The sequence below is a fragment of the Triticum dicoccoides genome, chromosome 1A, assembly GCF_002162155.2.
Source record: "Triticum dicoccoides isolate Atlit2015 ecotype Zavitan chromosome 1A, WEW_v2.0, whole genome shotgun sequence".
NCBI lineage: Eukaryota > Viridiplantae > Streptophyta > Magnoliopsida > Poales > Poaceae > Triticum > Triticum dicoccoides.
This window is the reverse complement of record NC_041380.1, coordinates 144886254-144908243: the sequence shown is the minus strand read 5'-3', so window position 1 is coordinate 144908243 and position 21990 is coordinate 144886254. Positions and strand designations below refer to the sequence as shown.

At 43.3% G+C, this 21990-nt stretch overlaps 2 protein-coding genes across 2 annotated transcripts; one reads left to right on the top strand and one right to left on the bottom strand.

Moving 5' to 3' along the window:
- The first annotated feature begins 8416 nt into the window (after positions 1 to 8416).
- LOC119367852 (beta-glucuronosyltransferase GlcAT14B-like) lies at positions 8417 to 11089 on the top strand. The gene is made up of 4 exons (XM_037633249.1): positions 8417 to 9149; positions 9818 to 9893; positions 9968 to 10083; positions 10162 to 11089. Exons 1-4 carry the CDS (start codon positions 8585 to 8587, stop codon positions 10677 to 10679), a joined length of 1275 nt encoding a protein of 424 aa, XP_037489146.1. The 5' UTR covers positions 8417 to 8584; the 3' UTR covers positions 10680 to 11089.
- A 9013-nt stretch (positions 11090 to 20102) lies between these two features.
- LOC119274976 lies at positions 20103 to 21299 on the bottom strand. The gene is made up of 2 exons (XM_037555777.1): positions 21162 to 21299; positions 20103 to 21071 (listed from the first exon to the last, which is right to left on the bottom strand). Exons 1-2 carry the CDS (start codon positions 21285 to 21287, stop codon positions 20364 to 20366), a joined length of 834 nt encoding a protein of 277 aa, XP_037411674.1. The 5' UTR covers positions 21288 to 21299; the 3' UTR covers positions 20103 to 20363.
- Positions 21300 to 21990: the final 691 nt, after the last annotated feature.

Genomic DNA, 21990 nt, shown 5'->3' with positions numbered 1-21990 from the left:
CAATGCGAGTTCGACTCCGAGTTTTGCGCCACCGAGAAGTACCAAAAGCTGAGTTGTGTGCACGGGTACACTCCCGCTCGACGTGTATGCACAGAGGGATTCGACATTGGCAGGCGGTTTCTTAGTTGCCCCTTAGAGGTTAGTGCTAATTAAGTTCATCATTTTACTTCAGTTAATGCCACCGCTCATCCAGAATACTATTTAACATTGGCAGGGATATGAGGCTTGTGCCTTTGTTAACTGGCTGGATGAAGAATGGCATGGCAGAGCTCGGAGTGTTATCACCAAGCTCGCAGAAGATAACGTAAAGTTGAAGAAGAAACTGGCTGATCTGGAATGTACAATCAGTACGATGAAGCAAGAAAGAATCAAGCACATGCAGCAGATGAAAGCAAGAGACAAGAAGGAACTAGCATGTGTAGTTGTGGTTGTCGCATTAGCCATGTTCTATGCACTGTTTGCAATGATGATTAGGGGTTTTGTTTGACAGTATTGCTAAAGCACATCTAGATGTGCTCTAAGTAATGCACATCTAGGTCCTATATATGCCATTGATGTTATGCGAAGATTCGTGCAAATATTTTTCTTTGTCTTTTTTCTTTTCCTTTCTAGTTTTATTATTACTGGCTTTATCAATAAGAAGAGCTCAATGTATTGCTTGCAAACTGTCCTACTCTGTTTGTGCCGGTACCGGTGCATAATCCCAAAACTCGTTCCTTGTTTTTGTCCTGAGAAAGGAAACCAGCCAAATGGCCAATAGGAGACCTGCGCAACCAACCCTAAAAAAAGGAGTCATGCGCAACCCCGGGAATTTGGAGCGACTGGGTACAAATAATTGTGGTTGATTATATCATCGGTTAGATAATACGTCAACCCCCGCTAATTGGCAGTTCCTCTTCTCTGCATACCCCTCTTAAGTGGCCACCATCTTCATCGTCCCCGATAGGCCGCGCTACATACTGGCACACACTCTGCAGCCATGTCAAGCGATAGTGAGGACGACAGTTCGGCCAGCAGTTTAGTGCCCGATGATAGGTCAACATGGGAATCATCCCACTTGTCTTCCTTGAATCCGTCATCAAGCCCAGACCTCGATTATATCCGGTTCATGGAAGGGACGCCGCCTCTGGAGTCATCAGACGACAACCAGACGGATGAGGAGCCATCGGAGGACGAAGAAGAGGACGACGACGATGAGGAGGAGGAATGGTCGAACGAGGAGGAGGACGACGATGACAGCAACGACGATGACGACGATGGCGGCGATGAAAAGCCAACAGTCAGCGGCAAGAAGCGTCCTCGCCAAGACGATGTCGCTGGGCAATCCAACAAGAACAACAACAAGAAGAAGGACTAAATTAAGCAGACTGTATTTATCTCTGTTCATCCTGTCAATCCCATCGCACACGGTTAGTAATATGTATTCGACATAGATCCTCTACATTATCGCCAACAGGTTGGTTTGTTGAACTGTGTTCCTTGACAAGCACACAATTCACAAAAAAAGACTGTATGGGCTGTCTATAATGATCGCACACAATTCTGATTACTGACCTATTTGATGGGTATCACACACATCTTGTTACGCCGAATCATTTATGTTCACCTCACTCATCGCAAACGGTTCATCGGACCGAACTGTATGTCGTATATCGCACACACCTTGATCTGGCTGCCCGTTTCTGTTGTTCTGTCTCATCGCAAACAGTTCGTACAGATCAACCGTATGCCCCTCATCGCACACGCAACTATAATATGAAGTGTGTTTGATGTATCATTCATCGCAAACATTTTGCATCATTTCTGACGGTTTTCATACAACACCATTTGCGACTATTGCATCGCACACAGTTTCTCGAAGGGTCTCTGATCGTAGTGTCGCTTAGTAGCATCCTGCAGTAGTGAATGCATCATTAATGGCAGCCTACAATAGATCTGCTGCAAGCACAAAGATAAGAGGCGAGAGAGGGTCACCTTGCCGCACGCCACATTTACATAAAAATTGTCTACCCTGGGTTCCATTAAGTACCACAACAGATTTGCCCGAACTGAAAATGCATTTAATCCAGTTTAGCCATTTTTCATTGAAACCCATGCTTCTCATAATGTCAATCATTGCCTCATGTTCAATGGTATCGAATGCTTTCGCGAAGTCCAGGTTCAAAAGCACAATCTCTTTTTTGGGTGCTTGGCACTGATGTATGTATTCAAATGCCTAGGCCAAGCAATCCTGGATTGATCGACCTTTGATGAACCCGTATTGGTTATGGTGAACAATTTTCAGAATCACACATTGTAGCCGATTTCCTAGAATTTTGGTGAGTACTTTCAAGCAGCAGTTCAACAGAGTTATTGGCCGAAAATCATTTATCGTGGATGGGGAGTTTATTTTGGGGATCAGTGTGATGTAACCATCATTAATGCTCTCTAAATTCAGATTGCCCTCGAAGAATTGATTGCACAGATTGTAGAAGTCCTCCTTAATGATTGGCCAACAGGTTTTAAGAACACTCCGTCCATCAGGGCCAGGTGCCCTGTCGGCCGGCATTGTCCTGTTGACATTATCAATTTCGTCTTTGGTGAAGGGGACTGTAAGTTCATCAAGGTCCACACATTTCTTAATTATTCGGGCCAGGTCAAATTTCATTGTGTGTGTGGAAGAAAACCCCAAACGTTCTGTATAGGTGTGATAAGTAATGGACTCTTTTCCTACATGATCTTCAACACAAGTTCCATCATCAATCAAAAGAGAAGCAATATTATTCCTCCTATATCTTTCAGACGCCATAGCTTGAAAAAACTTTGAATTTTCGTCTCCAAAGTTGACCCATCTAATAGTGCATCTCTTCTTCCAATATTGTTGTTGATAAGATAGTAAGTGAAGAAGATGTGTTTTAAGATGTTGTTGGGACCTTATGCTATCTTTACCTTGCTATCTGAGATGTATGAATGGTCAGTTTGATTTTGGTCAGTTAAACTATTATATGAGATCAAGCATAGCCCTCTGGTTTATCACTACTTCATACTCCATGTATTTGATCCCAGTTAAAAGATGAATGATTAGGTCATTTCCCTATGGAAACACAATTCACACTTATTTCAATGAATAGAACTTGGATTATCTTAAACTGGAATGTCAGAGGGATAAATTCTCAAACCAGATGGGACAATTTGAGAGCTAAAATTGATGAAAGCAACTGTGGTATCATATGCATTCAAGAAACAAAAAGTGATTCTTTTGATCTGGCTTACCTCGGGAATTTTTCTCCTAGAAGATTTAACCAATATGCTTGATGGGTCTTTTTGGTGGCCTTATTACTATTTGGAATGGGAGCCTTTTCAGTGGAACTATTATCAGCCAATCATCTTATCAGATTACTGTCAAACTGCTATGCAATTTATCTGGTCACATTTTCTATATTAGCAACATTTATGGACCTTGCCAGAATGATGACAAGACTGATTTCTTTGACTGGTTAAACAATATTGATGCCTCTCAAATGGATCACTGGATGCTTGTGGGTGAATTTAATTTAATCAAAAGTCCCCATGACAGAAACAGACCAGGTGGAGACACAAATAATATGCTCATATTCAACAACCTTTTGCGGCAATTAGACCTTGTGGAAATACCACTTAAAGGAAGAAATTTCACTTGGAGTAGTATGCAAGATCTGCCCTTGTTGGAAAAGTTAGATTGGATTTTCACCTCTGCATACTGGACTTTGTCCTTCCCACATACTCTAGCTCACCCACTAGCTAGAGTTTCATCAGATCATACCCCTATTCACATTCAGATTGGCAGTGACATCCCAAGGGCTTCTATCTTCAGAATTGAAAATTACTAGTTTGAATTTGATGGATTTTATGAGACTGTTTTACAATGCTCGAACAGAAATGAACAATTAGTTAACTTTGCAAAAGATATTGCTGCCAGATTTAAATGCCTCGGAATGGGTCTCAAGAAATGGAGCAAACATCTCTCTAGACTCAACACCAATATCTCTGCCTGTAACTATGTCTTATCTATGCTTGATGGCATTGAAGATCAAAGGGACCTGAATATTATGGAAGCAAATTTCAGGAAAATACTAGAAAAGCACATCTCCAAGTTATTGGAAGTTAAAAGAATTTATTGGAAATCTAGATTTAAAATGAGGAGTGTAAGATTGGATGATGAACATACTTATTTTTTTTTCATGCTATGGCTACCCAAAGCTACAGGAAAAATTACATTACTACTATTATTGATGATGATGGAAATTCATATCAAAATCATGATCATAAGGCAGCAATTATTTGGAAATCCTACAAAGATAGATTGGGAAAATCCATTGATCCTCCTATGCTTTTCAACCTAGAAGAACTCATCCAACCACAAGATCATACAGAACTTGAGGCTCCTTTTTCTATGGATGAGATTGATCAGCTAAATAAAGATTTACCCACTGACAGAACCCCTAGCCCTGATGGTTTTAATGGCACCTTCTTGAGGAAAGTTGGGATATTATCAAGCAAGATATCTATACTATGATTTGGGATTTCTTTGAAGGAAACGGTGATATTCAAAGTATAAATACTGCTTTCATTACTCTCATACCAAAGATTTCAAATCCTGAAAATATGAATGATTTCAGACCTATATCCCTGGTCAGCCTTCCTCTTAAAATTATCACCAAACTTATGGCCAATAGAGCTCAGAAAATCTTCACCTCTGTTATTCATCAGAACCAATATGGATTTATCAAGGGGAGAAACATCCAAGACTGTCTGGGTTATGCTTTTGAATATCTCCACCTATGCCATCAGTCAAAAAAGCCTACCATCATACTCAAACTAGATTTTGAAAAGGCTTTTGACAAGATTGAATACAAGGCCATTATTGCTATGTTAAGGGCTAAAGGATTTGGACCTAGATGGATAAACTGGGTATCAAATATTCTACACTCTGCATCCACCTCTATTTTACTTAATGGAGTTCCTGGCAAGAATATTATTTGCAAAAGAGGAGTCAGACAAGGTGATCCACACTCCCCTCTGCTATATATAATTGTTGCAGACTTACTACAATCAATTGTAAATGCTTCTTGGTCTAATGGAGAGCTTTCTCTCCCCATCAATCATGCATATGGTTAAGACTACCCAATCATTCAATATGCAGATGACACCCTAATGATTATGCCAGCTAATGAAGATCAGCTTATCCACCTAAAATATCTACTCAACCTTTTCACTCTATCTACTGGTCTTTTTGTTAATTTTAGCAAATCCTCCATGATCCCCATTAACATTGACCACCAGTCAATTTCTATGCTAGCAAACACATTTGGATGCAAGGTTGAAAGACTTCCTTTTACATACTTAGGACTCCCCATGGGCACCACCAAACCTATTGTCCTATATCTTATTCCTGTCATATCCAAAATTGATAAGAGATTGTCTAGAGTGGCAAGATTCATGAATCATTCTGGCAGACTTACCTACATAAACTCTGTTGTTGCTTCTATGCCTGTATTTTCTATGTGCTCTCTTAAAGTTCATATCACCATATTGGATAACGTTGACAAATCAAGCAGAAATTTTCTCTGGTATGGAAATGAGATTAATAAAAGAGGCAAACATCTGGCCAGTTGGGATATGATATGCAAACCAAAACAACAAGGAGGTATTGGTGTCCTAAATCTAAGAGAGCAAAATAACGCCCTCCTTATTAAACACCTATACAAGTTCTACAATCAGATGGATGTTCCATGGGTCAAATTAATTTGGAAGGCTTACTACCAAAACAACGAAATACCACATTCCAACAACAAAGGTTCTTTTTGGTGGAAGGATTGCATGAAAATGTTTGAATTATTTAAAGATATGACTTCCTGTGAAGTTAAATTGGGAATTTTTACTATGCTATGAGAAGACAATTGGAATGGCTCTATTATGAAACTGAAGTTCCTTGAATTACACTCCTTCAATCAATAGGAGAATATACCTATTTGGACAGCCAAATGTTTGGAGAATTATTATAGCTTATTTCGACTACCACTATCCATTACTGCCCATCAACAGTTTCACCTGCTATCTGATCAATTAAATAACATCAGACAGAATAATGGTCATGACATCTGGAATTTCACTTGGGGCAGTTCTATAAACATGACCAAGAAGATCTATAACTTTCTAATGAAAAATGAAGATGATGTTGATCCATTCAAAAGGATATGGAAATCTTGTTGTTTACTAAAGCATAAATTCTTCTGCTGGCTAATGCTCAATGACAGAATAATACATGTGACCTATTGACTAGGAAGAGTACGCACCTTGATTCCACTAAACGTGTCTTATGCAATGTTGAAGATATGGAAGACATAACTCATCTTCTCTTTTCTTGCCCATTTAGTCAAGGGTTTTGGTGGAATATTGGTATTGAATGGAACACAGATATGAATATCCATGATATGATAATTGATGCTAAACAAAGATACCATCTTACTTCTTTCATGGAAATTATGATTGTGGGCAGCTAGTGCGTCTGGAATCAAAGAAATGGCCTGATATTTGAAGGAATTCCTTGCTCAATCACTGAATGCAGATATGATTTTATCAGAACTTTCAAGTTAACCATGCTGGGAGCCAAACCTAGTCTGAAGGATGGCATGTCATCCTGGATTGATAATATTTAATTTTTCCCTTTCATTTTCCTTCCCTTTTTATGCACTCCTAGACTATCTCTGGTTGTCCCCCCATCAACCATTGTAAGACAATGTTATGTTATTTCCTTATTAATGAAAAATGACACACAGTAGGGCTTTTGCCTTACTGTTTTATGGTAAAAAAACCTTAATATGCTTCTAAGACACATAGAATTTCTATTTGTAGGCATATAAGTTGCTAAGAGCTAAAATAGATGCTATTGAGAAAATGACATACCCAAAAGATATTAGATGTACATAAAGTTTTCTAAGTCATGCCGGTTTTATAGAAGTTTTGTTAAAAACTTTTCAAAAGTTTCTAGACCTCTTAGTAGTCTTTCATACAAACGTATCATTCTTATTTGACTATAGCTATATATAAGCCTTTTTAAAACTTTAAAGAAGAATCTAATTATGTTCCTATTATTCTGCCACCTGGGTAAAATCTTTTACAAGTATGTGTGATGTTAGTGATTATACTGTAGGGACTATTTTTACACAAATAATTGATAATAACTTGAATATCAGTCACAAGATTATGGATAATGCAGGATTTAGGACTCACGTGTGCGCAAGTTTTCGTCCGAACTACTCAAGTCAGCCCAAGTGTACACCATTTTCTCTCTCTAATAGAAAGTGTATAACATCGTCGTTGGGGATCTCGTGTAGGGCTCGGCCTTTCACTTACAAATTATATATATATCGTCATCGAGATTGTAACACATCGGCCAGGCTATCGTGTAGGGTCGCGCTATTCGTTATTCTGGATTAGGAATAGTTATTCTTCACCCCCCTCTATTTTACCATCAATGCATCGTAATTTTACGTTTCGTAAGTTTTGTCTTATTTCCGACGCAAAAAGAGACCGTAAAAAATATATAATCACCATAAAAAATATTTTATGTTATGTAAAATTATAAACGTAAAAACATAGTCTAAAATACACATAAACTGCAAATTTTCTTATCTTATGATCTATATTTTAATTTTTTATGTCAAATTTTACATAGTGAATCAATAAAAAAGTAACTATTTGAATTTCAAACGTAATTTAATTATGAAATGATCGTAAGATTACCTCGGGTGAAGAATAACTTACTCTGCACCCTGGGTGATGAACAGTAACACTATATATATATATATATATATATATATATATATATATATATATATATATATATATATATATATATATATATATAAGTTGACTGTGTAATTTGAGTAACTCAAATTCTTGAAAGGAGAAATTGTTAGAGGAGAAAGAACTGAAAAGAAAGAAGGACGATCCTTGAAAAAAATTGATTGACAAAATATCAACTCACTAAAAAAAAATCGATGGCTTGTGTATGCATACTTTGCTACCACAATACAATGGCCCGTGTGGTAGCCCAAAATCCCGAGCTGACCTAGCCATCTGGGTCGGCACGACCCAACCCACCCTTAAACATGCCTGGCATGGCACGACCCGCAATGACATGTTTATAAACGGGTTGTGCTGTGGTAGCATGCGTGCCACACTTCCACCAATAACTGCTAAACGGGCCGGACTAACCCGGCACGCGTGCTATTCGGCCTAGTTCTGACATTTTTGGCCGTTTAAAAATAAAAATAATAAACGGGTACCGGGACGGGCACTCGTGCTTTCGGCCCGGCTCGCGTAGCCCGGCCCACCCCAGATGGCCAGGTCTGGTACCCAGTCACTTCTCCGACAACTTCCACCGACACGCGACAAAGAAAATCACTGGTGTGCGATGCGACGCGATGCTCTCGCGGCCTCTAGTCTAAGCACCCCCGACGACGTCGGCGACTCACCGCCGGCGAGCCGATCCACGCCGCCGCCCCATTTCCCGCCTGTGTCGTGCATGTGATCTGGCGCCCTCTCCGGATCCTCTTCTTCCATGGGATTGGGGGGCATGAGAGGCGGCATCGGGGGAGGGGGCGCCGGCTCGGGCGAGAGGTGGAGGTGGATCCTCTTCCTCTCGCTGGTCTCCGTCTCCTTCCTCCTCTCGTTCCTCTTCCTCTTCCTCTCCGCCTACTCCTCCCCGACGCGCCTCCGCCTCCCTGGGCTCACCACCGCCCGCGCCGCCGCCGGAGTCCGCCGCGGCCCCGACGCGCTCCCCTGCCTCGCCTACCTCCTCATCGGCGGCCGGGGCGACGGGCACCGCCTCCTACGACTCCTCCTCGCAGTCTACCACCCACGCAACCGCTACATCCTCCACCTCTCCGCCGACGCCTCCCACGAAGAGCGCCGGGACCTTGCTGCTGGGGTCGCCGCCGCGGCGCCCGCCGCTGTCTCTTTCGACAACGTCGCTCTTGTGGGCACGCCTACCGCGGGGACACCCGTCGGGTCGTCGGGCCTCGCCGGCACGTTACGCGCCGCTGCTGTCCTGCTCCGCCTCCACCCCGACTGGGACTGGTTCATCACCCTCAACGCCGCCGATTATCCCCTCGTCACCCAGGACGGTACGGCATCCCGATCTGTCTTCGTACTCATGGGTTTGCATGATGGTATCCCATTGACCCGAAATACATTTCGGTCTTTCGTTTCTCAGCAGTACTAGAACCGAAATTAATTTCGGCAACATACATCTTCTAATTAACATCAAATTGCCGACTTTTCATGTTGAATTGTGTCACGAGCATAGTAACAATGGTTTACAGCTTACCCACCCTGGGAATTTGTTAGGAACCACCTGCCTGTTATCACGGATGTATTGATTTTTTTTTTAAATCTACACAGATGTAGTGTTATTGCAATTGTCCACAGAATAGAGCTCCATTATTGTCTGTTTAAAAATCAAGGAGTTAAATCCAGGCTCCCGTTATCTCTTGGTTTTGATATATCTGAAGTGGAATAGATAGTGCACATTTCAGAACATGCACTCCTCCTATAGGTCAATTATAAAACTAACCTCAAGTAGTTGTGATGATTCTCATGATATTCATTTGTAAATACTAGCTTGTGTCTATTGTGTCGTGCTGGCCTTTGGAGTTTTTCGGTTTTCCAGATGACATTTCCAGTTTCTGTCCCAAACATGATCATATTTTCTTGTTAATTTTGCTAGATTGGCATCATTGTGCTAGAAGTTTATGCTGATTGTGATACTACCGTACATTTTGTCCTGTTGCAGATTTGATTCATGCCTTGTCGTATGTTCCAAGGGAATTTAACTTCATTGATCACACTAGTGACATTGGACAGAAAGAGTATGGATCGTTTGAACTTGGAGAGAATTTTAGCAGCCAACGGTATCAGTTTTAATAAAACTACTCACTTGCAGATCTGAAAAAGTGCAATCGATGATAGTGGATGCTGGAATATACTTGTCAGGGAGGACCAACTTCTTCCGAGCCACACAGAAACGACCAAGTCCTGATGCTTTCAAGTTCTTCACAGGCATTTATTGTTCTCTGCTCTGATTTAATTTCATTGGTTTAGATCATTTCCTTATCCATCTTCGTTCCTTCTTACTAGGTTCTCCATGGGTTATTCTGAACCGACGGTTTATAGAGTACTGTGTTCTTGGTTGGGAGAATCTTCCTCGGCTTCTTCTCATGTACTTCAACAATGTAATGCTACCTCAGGAAGGATATTTCCACTCAGTCATATGCAACTCGCTTGACTTCCGTAATTCCACTGTTAACAATGACTTGAGGTACAAGGTGTGGGATGATCCACCTCAGACAGAGCCCCTTTTTCTCAGCATGGCACATTATGATAAGATGGTGGACAGTGGACAGCCTTTTGCAAGGCGGTTTCAAGCGAATGGACCGTTGCTGGACAAGATCGATGAGAAACTACTTAAGCGTCCGGGCCATGGGCCTGTTCCTGGTGCCTGGTGCGCAGGAAGGAAGAGCTGGTTCATTGACCCATGTTCCCAGTGGAGCGATGTGAATGTTGTGAAACCTGGTCCTCAAGCCTTGAAGTTGCAGCAATATATCAATCGGACCTTGGAAGAAGCAGATTCTGGCGCAAAATCATGCAGGCCATAGCTGCATTTGATTCCAATAGCCTCACATCCTATGGCTGAAAGCTTCGAGGTTTCCATTCCAGCATCAAGGTTCTCTGCTCTAGTGCTTTGCAGAATAAGCAGCTATTTCCTCCCTTAACTGAAATTAGGACTTCTTGCATATCGAGTGCTCTTTCTAGACCCCTCCCACCCTTAATATTGGCTCCTAAGTTTCAGTTAGGTCTAGGAATCTATATTTGTGGCTCCATCATGACATTGAAGGCATAGAGATGAGAGCATGCTAATTGAACCATATTGGTTGTATTGTATGAGCTGGTCACTTATTGAATGACCTATGCTGGCGCTGAGTTCATATTTGACAGAACTGGAGAGGAAAAAGCAGAACATGTGGTCTGTTACTAGCACCGTGTTCTCATCACTGGAATGAGCTTCTATCTGTCCATTCCCTTCAGGACTTGCATTTACCTACTCCCTCTGTTTCAGAACATCGGTCCATTTTAATGGAAATTGTCATCTCTGTGAATCATACTAGTTCATATTGGAAGTTCACTAAAATATCAACAGCACCGTGTCTTCAAATTTGTACTTTATGCCACTAGTTGAGTGCACTAAAGGAGGTTAAAAGCTATGCAATTTAACGGTGATGTAATTTCTGTGAGATTCTTGTTGTGGCATATCTATCAAATGTGCTTCTGGGACATACGAGTTCTATCCAGTTCGCTATGACAATCACAAACAATTCCAATAGTAGTAATGATATAAAACTCGTAGACTAAAACATTAATGCTCCTAATAGATTCATGTTAAGGCAACCAACATTACCCAACGGTTTATTTTAACAATATAATGTTACCATGTATCATGGTTGACTACATGATTATCACAAAAGGTTGGGACAGTACTGAGGCCACGACATCGTCGCATACCAAAAAAGCAAATCACTTAGGTCAATCAACATCCTAACAGATTCATCTAGTTAGTGTGACCATCATTGATCTACTTGATGGTTTAATTTACAGCATAATTATGTAATATCAAAATTATTTTTAACCTCTGGTTTAAGGCAATAAAAAAGGTTAAATGCTTGTGTATATCTATACACACTAAATCAACAAGCGGTAACGTGACATTTGGAATCGGCGTAAGATCGAGTGATATTGGTATTGAGATTTTTGTAGTTGACCTATCATAAAAATATATGATATTAATGATATGAAATTTGTGAGACTACAATACACTGCTCCCAATATAGATATGTTTTGCAACCATCATCGACTTTGTTAATGACTTACTATAATCATGGTTGACTACTATATCTGACTATCACAAATTTCTAATGACTTATTACATCATGGTTGGCCATATATAACTATCACAAATCATTCATGCAGTACTACACCAAACTTCTTGTCATTATACCAAAAAAGGGAAATCCCAGCTATTAATGCGATCAACACCCATCAAGTACTTGACGGATTAATTTTGCGACATAATAATACCCCATGAGGTTCTAGAAATGGCAATTATAGTAGTTAACTATGACTATCACAAATGTTGGCATGACGTGTCGAGACTATGGCATCACTAACAATAATGATCAGACATGCTCGAGACTAGAACATCACCTCACACTAGTCAAATAACAAGCTTTGGGACCTTGTCATGAGTGCATTCCAAACACAATTCCTAACATATCTTAGTTCAACCAACATACTAATTAACAACAGATTCATGTATTGGAATTACAGTCAATTTGTCCGCCAATGGTTTACTAGTTATTATCATACCGAGAAATACCATAAATCCTACTTCTCCGTCTCATAATATAAGACTTTGTTACATCCAATATGTGAGAAGGATAGGGGGAGTTGTTGTGAATAGACGACTATATCGCAAATGATTCCACCAACGGTTGTGAGATTGCGACATCATATGGAGGAGTTTTTCTAAGCTCACGTATGTGATCCCCTATCCATTTTAGATATTCATGTCATTACCAAAAATTCTAGGAAAAAAACAGGACATTGTAGCACTAAAGTTGTATTGGCATGTGAAACTTTTAGGTTGATAAGTTTTGCCATTTGTGAGGAACAAGCGAGGATAATGTTCATTTTGTATGTGCCACACACTATTTGGTTTTTTCCCTGTGAGATTGCATAATGTCGTACTCCCGCTGTTTCAATTTATAAGATGTGTTACCTTTCATTAAGACAAAACATCTTACCAACACGTACTGCTTTATTGTGTGGGCTACGTGGCAGATAATTATTAGAAAATACTTCAAGAGACATAAACCCCGCTTTCATAAATAAAACGGTTGTCCTGTACTTGAACACACACACACACACAGGACTATTCATTGATTTTTCTGAGACTTCTGGTTAAAATTATGGAATGCACTACGCGCGGACCCTCCTACGGCACGACTCACACGTTATTGACCCGGCCTCGCAGACGGCAAGGAGTCCGTCGCGCCAGAAGGCACAATGTAACGCCCCATATGTAACCTGCCATATTTGTATTCCAACTCTTGCCATTTTCGGCACTAAGTTATGATATTTCCTCGTTGTTGGGTTTTGTCTCCGTGTTGCATTTGTCTTTGTCATGCATCTCATATCATGTCATCATGTGCATCGCATTTGCATACGTGTTCGTCTCATGCATCCGAGCATTTTCCCCATTGTCCGTTTTGCATTCCGACGCCCATATGCCCTCCGGTGTCTCTTTTTGCTTCTTTTCGTGTGCGGGTGTTAAACGTTCTTGAATTGGACCGAGACTTGCCAAGCAGCCTTGGTTTACTACCGGTAGACCGTATGTCAAGTTTCGTGCCATTTGGACATCGTTTGATACTCCAACGGTTAACCGAGGAATCATGAAGGCCTCATGTGTGTTGCGGCCCAACACCTCTCCAAAGTGGCCCAAAGTCCAGCTAAACCCCCTCCATCATCTCGGTCGTTCGATCACGATCGCGTGACCGAAAATTGTGCTCAATTTGGAGCCTCCTAGCTCCTTCTATGTATAAATAGGCATCTCCCCCGAAAATCCTGGATCAAACACCACCCTAAACCCTAGCCCCGCTACCTCCGCGCGCCGGACACATCCGGTCCGCACCGGACAAATCGCCGCCGCCACGTGTCCCGTCGCCGTCCTCTCCGCCGCCGGCCCGCCGAGGCCCGTAGCGGGCCCCACGGGCCCAGATGCCGCCTCCCCGCACCCGGCTCGCCGCGCCGCCCGAGCGTCGTTAAGTCCGGCCACCGCGGCCACCATCGCTGCTCGCCGCCCCGTGCGTTGGCCCGCCGCCTCCGCCGCCCAGATCCGCCGCGGGAGCCGCGCCCCCGCCGTCCGGCGCCCCCTCGTCGTCGGCGCACCTCGGGTCGACCGGATCCGGCCAGATCCGGCCTTCCTCCGCCGTACCAGCCAACTCCGGCGACCTCTACCTCCGGCGACCCTCGATCCGCGTGCTACAGTGAAACCCTAGATCTGGGAGGTTGACCTCATTTCTCCTCTAAGTCCCGGTGATTTTTAGCATACTTCATCGCATCATAACTTTGCGTGTGTGGCTCCGTTTTGGGCGTGTAGCATATCAAATTGTTTGTCTCGATGTGTACTTCATTTCATTTCATTGCACCATGTTCATTTGAGTTCATCTTGATGCCCTAAATGCTGTTGCAAGAGTGTTATGTGATGTTAGTTTCAGATTCTTAACAGATTTTGGTCATTTGTCATTTTTGCCATGTTTAATGTGTGCCTCCTATGAACTTGAGCCCTACACGTGTTTTGTAGTATGCCATGCTATCTTTACAGGGGTGTATGCCATGTATTTTTGTGATCTTTGTGGTGACTAGCACAAGCATGCAAAGTAGCTCTTGTGATGTTGCTGATTTCAGGGACTTAGAGTTCTTCTAAGTCTTTTCCCTGATGATATTTTTATGCCATGTATTCTTGTTGCTACAGAGTGATCCATGCCTCTTTTGAGCATGTTCAGTAAGGATGATTTTGAGATATTGTTATGCTCTATCCATCCATATCTTTGTTTGCAATTATGAAGTGCCCTAACATGACTCAATCTTGCTCTACTTTTGCTATAAAATGTTCCTGGCAGATTGTTTATATGTTAAGCAATTTTGCCGAGGTTGTTATAGTTTATCCATGCATGCTATGCGAGTGTTCTTGCCATGGTTAGCTTATTTATCATGTCTACTTGCTGGGTGTATGCTTAGTTTGTCATGCAATGGCTTGTGGTGAGTGCATGGAGGTCACAAACATGCCTATATAAATCTGTTTTGCCATGTTTCAGTTTTTCTGCTAAGTCTGAATCTGTTAACGAAACTTGCTATGTTCACATGGGTGCCATTGTATTTTCTGATCCCTTTTGGATTATGGTCAGTAAGGGACTTTTGTTACATGCTTTGAGTAGCTTCATGCCATGCCTTGCTTTGCCATGATATGTTCCTGTAGCATGTTGTTATCTTGCTCTAAACATTGCTTCCTGATGTTAAATCCTGACATGTTGGTTATTTCACCAAGTCTGTGAACCTGATATCTTTTGCACTTTTGCCATGCCTGTTTGAACCTGCTATTGAGTGAATTAGCCGTAGCTCAGTGTTCATCTTTTGTCAAGCATCTTGAGTGGATCACTGCCATGTGCTTTGATGTTATGTTAGAGTGTCGTAGCTTATTGTTATTGATGCAGTTAGATGGCCTCGTGCTGTTAATCGCAGCTTTGTGCCATTATTGTTTTGCTTGCCAGTTGCAAACCATGCATCCAATTTCGGTGATCTTTATATCGATTTCGACCGAAATCAACTCCCCTTTCTAGTGGCACTCTTGGTTTTCCAAGTTGAGGCCAGGTTCAATCTTTCCTTTCCGAAGCATGCATACGCATTACATATCACATCCCGCATATCATGCCATGTTTTGCATCATGTTTCTTGCGCATTGCACCGTGGTTGATTGTGTCTCCCTTTGCTTGTGTTCTTGCTTTGGGTAGAGCCGGGAGACGAGTACGTGATCGAGGAACCCGTTGAGAACGTTTACGAGGATCAAGCTTACATCAACTCGGAGAACTTTGCAGGCAAGATGACCATACCCTCGAAATCACTTCTATCTTTGCTTGCTAGATGCTTGCTCTATTGCTATACCTATGCTACGATACCTACCACATGCTTTATCATGCCTCCCATATTGCCATGTCAAGCCTCTAACCCACCTTGTCCTAGCAAACCATTGTTTGGCTATGTTACCACTTTGCTCAGCCCCTCTTATAGCGTTGCTAGTTGCAAGTGAAGATTGGAGTTTGTTCCTTGTTGGAACATGTTTATTGTTGGGATATCACTATTATATCTTGTCTACTTTAATGCATCTATACACTTGGTAAAGGGTGGAAGGCTCGGCCTTATGCCTGGTGTTTTGTTCCACTCTTGCCCCCTAGTTTCCGTCATACCGGTGTTATGTTCCTTGATTTTGCGTTCCTTACACGGTTGGGTTATAATAGGAACCCCTTGACAGTTCGCCTTGAATAAAACTCCTCCAGCAAGGTCCAACCTTGGTTTTACCATTCGCCACCTAGCCTCTTTTTCCCTTGGGTTCCGCGGACTCAAGGGTCATCTTTATTTTAAACCCCCGGGCCAGTGCTCCTCTGAGTGTTGGTCCAACTTGTCAGCCGCCGGTGGCCACCAGGGGAAACTCTGGGCTGGCCTACCGAAAGTTTGGACAATCCGGTGTGCCCTAAGAATGAGATATGTGCAGCTCCTATCGGGATTTGTCGGCACATCCGGGTGGCTTTGCTGGTTTAGTTTTACCATTGTCGAGATGTCTTGTAACCGGGATTCCGAGTCTGATCGGGCCGTCCTGGGAGAAGGAATATCCTTCGTTGACCGTGAGAGCTTGTGATGGGCTAAGTTGGGACACCCCTGCAGGGATTTGAACTTTCGAAAGCCGTGCCCGCGGTTATGGGCAGATGGGTATTTGTTAATGTCCGGTTGTAAAAAACCTGAAGCTTAAACTTAATTAAAATGAATAAACAACATGTGTAGCCGTGATGGTCTCTTTTCGGCGAATTCCGGGAAGAGAACATGGTCTCGTGTTGTGCTTGAACGTAGGTTGTTCTAGGATCACTTCTTGATTATAGTTTCTTGACCGTGCCTTGCCTTCTCTTCTCGCTCTCATTTGCGTATGTTAGCCACCATATATGGTAGTGCTTGCTGCAGCTCCACCTCATACCTTTTCCCTACCTATAAGCTTAAACAGTCTTGATCGCGAGGGTGTGAGATTGCTGAGTCCCCGTGACTCACAGATTACTTCAAAACCAGATGCAGGGACCTATGATACCGTTCCAGGAGATGCGACTGAGCTCAAGTGGGAGTTCGATGAGGACTCAGGACGATACTACGTTTCCTTTCCAGACGATCAGTAGTGGAGCCCAGTTGGGGCGATCGGGGACATTATGCATTTGGGGTTGTCTTTATTTTGGTTCCGTAGTCGGACCTTAATTGTATCTGGATGATTGTAATGATATATTTATGCTATTGTGTGATGTGGCAATTGTAAGCCAACTATGTACCTCTTTTCTTATTCAGTACATGAGATGTGTAAAGATTACCCCTCTTGCGACATTGCCTACAATGCGGTTATGCCTCTAAGTCATGCTCCGACACGTGGGAGATATAGCCGCATCGTGGGTGTTACACACAAGCATGCACATCAGACGGCGTGGAGCCCGCTGCCACACACATGGGGCCGGCCTCACATATCATACGACGTGGAGCCGGCCACGCCAAAAGACACGGGCGTGCACACCAAACAATGTGAATCCCATAGCAGTACACTTGGGGCCGGCCTCACGGATAATACGTCGTGGAGCCCGCCACGCAAGAAGGCACAGACGCGTAGGTTTCAATTTCAGAATTCTCAAAAATTGATCACAGTAAAATCATGTCCAAATTTTGCAGGTGTACCAAATATGGGACTTGATCGCAACTTTTGCCCTAAGAGAACATATTCATCTATTGCAACATAGATATAGCATAACAGATGCTGGTTTTCAACAAAAACCATTTGTAACAGATGAGTATATGATTGTATGAACACCACAAACATTCCAAATATAGTGACATACCAAGAAATACCATATATCCTAGTTGAATAGGCGACTATATCGCAAATGGTTCTGCCAGCAGTTGTGAGACTTCGACATCATATGGAGGAGGTTTTCTAAGTTCACGTATGTGACCCCTATCCACTTTTAGATATTCATGTCATACCAAAAATTATAGGTAAAGAAACAACTCATTGTAGTACTAAAGTTGTGTTGGCCTGTGAAACTTTCAGGTTGATATGTTTTGCCATTTGTGAGAAACAAGAGAGGATATTGTTCTTTTTGTATGTGCCACAAACTATCTGCTTTTTCACCCGTGCCGTGAGATTGTGTAATGTTGTACTCCCTCTATTTTAAATTATAAGATGTGTTACCTTTCATTAAGACAAAGGTCCTACCAACACGTACTCCTTTATTTTGCGAGCTACATGAATCATTATCAGAAAATACTTCTAAAAACTTACCTAATGAAATAAATTCAAGGCACCTCGTACACCCCGTATTTATAAAGAAAATGATCATCTTAATAAACAAAATAGACTCTATACTTATCCTTGATTTTTCTGACACTTTTTTCTTAAAATTATGGGATACACTACACGCGGACCTTGCTACGGTGCGACTCACACAACATGAAACACCATAAGCATAAGATGAGTTGGGCCAGCCTCGCAGATCAGACGGCTAGGAGCCCGTCGCGCCAGAAGGACGGGCACACACGTCAGATGGCACGGAGCCTGTCACAACACGCTAGGGCCAGCCACGCCAAAAGGGACAGGCGCGCACGTCAAATGGCAACGAGCCAGTCGCAACAAGCTGGGCCGGCCTCGGAGATCATACGACATGGAGCCCGCACGGGCGCGCATGTCAAACAACGTGAAGCCCGTCGCAGTACACATGGGGCCGGTCTCACCAACAATACGGCGTGGAGTCCGCCACGCCAGAAGGCACAGACGTGTACGTTTCAACTTTAGAATTCTCAAAAATTAATGACAATAAAATCACGTCCAAATTTTACGGGTGTACCAAATATGGGGACTAGATCGCAACTCTCGCCCTAAGAGAACATATTCATCCATTGCAACTTAGATATAGCATAACAGACGTTGGTTTTCAACGAAAACCGTTGGTAATAGATGAGTATATGATTGTATGAACACCACAAACATTCCAAATATAGTGACATACCAAGAAATACCACATGTCCTAGTTGAATAGACGGCTATATCGCAAATGGTTTCGCCAACAGTTGTGAGACCGCGACATCATATGGAGGAGTTTTTCTAAGTTCACGTATGTGACCTCTATCCATTTTTAGATATTCATGGCATACCAAAAGTTATAGGAAAAGAAACATGACATTGTAGTACTAAAGTTGTGTTGGCCTGTGAAACTTTCACGTTGACATGTTTTGCCATTTGTGAGAAACAAGCAGATATTGTTCTTTTTGTATGTGCCACACACTATTTGGTTTTTTCACCCGTGAGACTGTGTAATGTTGCACTCCCTCTCTTTTAAATTATAAGATGTGTTACCTTTCATTAAGACAAAGATCCTACCAACACGTACTCCTTTATTTTGCAGGCTACGTGACAGATAATTATCAGAAAATACTTCTAAAAACATACCTAATGAAATAAATTCAAGGCACATAAACCCTGTATTCATAAAGAAAATGATTGTCTTAATAAACAAAATAGACCCTATACTTTAATGAGACACACAAAAGAGAGTGAGAGGACTATATCCTTGATTTTTCTGAGACTTTTTGTTAAAATTATGGGATGCACTACACGCAGACCTACGGTGCAAGTCACACGCAGCATGAAACACGATAAGCATGACATGAGTTGGGTCGGCCTCGCAGATCAAACGGCAAGGAGGCCATCGCGCCAGAAGGCACGGTCACACATGTCAGATTGCATGGAGCCCGTCACAGCATGCAAGGGGCCAGGCCCGCAGATCATACGGTGTAGAGCCCGCGATGCCAAAAGGGACAGACGCGCACGTCAAATGATAACGAGCCAGTCGCAACACGCGTGGGACCGGCCTCACAGATCATACGGCGTGGAGCCCGCCGTGCCAAAAGGCACAAGTGCACACGTCAAACGGCGTGAAGCCCGTCGCAACACGCATGGGGCCGACCTCACGGATAATACGGCGTGGAGCCAGCCATGCCAGAAGGCACATACGCGTACGTTTCAAATTCAGAATTCTAAAAAAATTAATGACAATAAAATCATGTCCAAATTTTGCGGGCGTACCAAATATGGAGACTCGATCGCAACTTTCGCCCTAAGAGAACATATTCATCTATTGCAACATAGATATAGCAAAATAGACGATTGTTTTCAATATAAACCATTTTTAATAGATGAGTATATGATTCTATGAACACAACAAACATTCCAACTAGTGACATAACATGCTCAAGTACAAACATTCCAACTATAGTGACATATAACATGCTCAAGTATAAAGAGTATATAACATCAAACCGCATCATACTACAGTTTCGGCAGATGTGTAACATAACAAACCAAACACCCAACATATTTCAGATCAATCAAATATAGCACAAACAATGTCACCTGCTGCAACCTCCAGGGATCAGTTGATGAGAATCCTGAGCGTCACCTCGACGGTGTCCTCGTTGTCCTCCAGGTCGACGGAGCGGTACACGCGAGCCTGGAAGCAGTCCTCGGGGTCGGGCAGCCCGCTGGAGAGATCGGTGCACGTCACGCTGGCCTTGGTTGTCTGGTAGTAGCACTGAACCGGCGGCTTGTCATCGTCGCCGTCGAGGATGTTGCGCGAGTAGTAGAGGCTGACGCGGCACTGCGCCTCCTTCTCCCAGAAGGCCGCGTCGGGACGTAGGCAGAAGGCGAAGACCGTGCGGCCGAATGTCTGCTGGATCATCTCCAGCACGAGCAGATACCTTCCGGGGAATTCTAGGCGGTCTTGCCCGGAGGCGCCGCCGATGCAGTCGACGGCGACGATGTTGAAGCCGTCCTGCAGGCGGACGGCGATGCTGTCCCCGGAGGTCACCCCGGCGTGGACCGGCCAGTCATGAGCGCTGACGAAGTGACAGAGGAGCGCCGCCGTGCTGCCGACGAAGCCGCAGGCGTCGCCTGGGCAGCGGCACGGCCCGCGGAGCGCGCCGCAGCGGTCGCGGGGCTCATAGTAGACCGGCCAGACGTCGCGGCCGAGGCTCCGGCGAGAGCCGAGGCGGGCGGCCTTGGCGCTGCAGACGTGGCACGTCCCCGCCGCCAGCCCGAGCATGTCGCGGCAGGGCGAGCAGATCAGGTGCCCAGCTTCGCACTGCAAAGCAAATCGAAATCAGCACGGCGTAGATTGCTTCCGGCCGGTTGATTAGATTGGATTGGGTAAATATTGCATGCGTGTACGTACCATGAAGGTCGGCGGCGCATCGAGTAGAAGGAAGCAGATGCCGCAGTCGAGGGGCTCCTCGACGTCCTCCTCCTCCTCCGCGTTCGCCATCGCCTCCTCGACATCGCGGGTCCACGGCGGCACCATTCCCTTTTTTACTTGGCCTGCTAGGGTATAAAGTCGAAGAAGGGTCTCCGATAGTATCCTGGTATATATACTTATACCATTCATCCTGTCACGCTCCCCCCTCTCGATTTCCTTGCGGTCTTTATGGGGGGAGTGCTGGTGGGCCTCACCGGTTTGCCTTTGGCCGGGCGTTTACCGGGGGTGTTGTCTTGCGACCTCCTCTATTTCCGGCCTACAGTTTTTACATGTTTTTTTTTTGACAATTACAGTTTTTACATGGTGAATTTGGAGAGTTGCCATGTTTCTCCTTTATTTTCCATATTATTGTTTTTGAGATAACTCACCATTCATGCCAAATGATTATTTTCCTTGTTCTTTTTCACTCATAAGGCATGCTCACATTCCTAGATCCTTAATTTGACAAACGAAATACGAGTTATATAATAAAAAAGATATATCATCAGAAAGCTCATTTCGCGTTCAAATTTAATGGTACACTTTTTGTGGCATATAACTCTTGTTGCACTGGCCAAATTGACGATCTTAGGATACTCATGGGTTTTATCAACCGAAAGAGAGCGAGTAATATCGTGTTGTTAATGGCATGCCAAATTAAGGATTGAGCACCGACTCATTTTCAAGGCTATCGTTCACGCCACTAAAAGAACATATGTCACGTTACTTGGAGGTCGATATCCGAGGCTTCTAGTTTGTCTCACCCTTC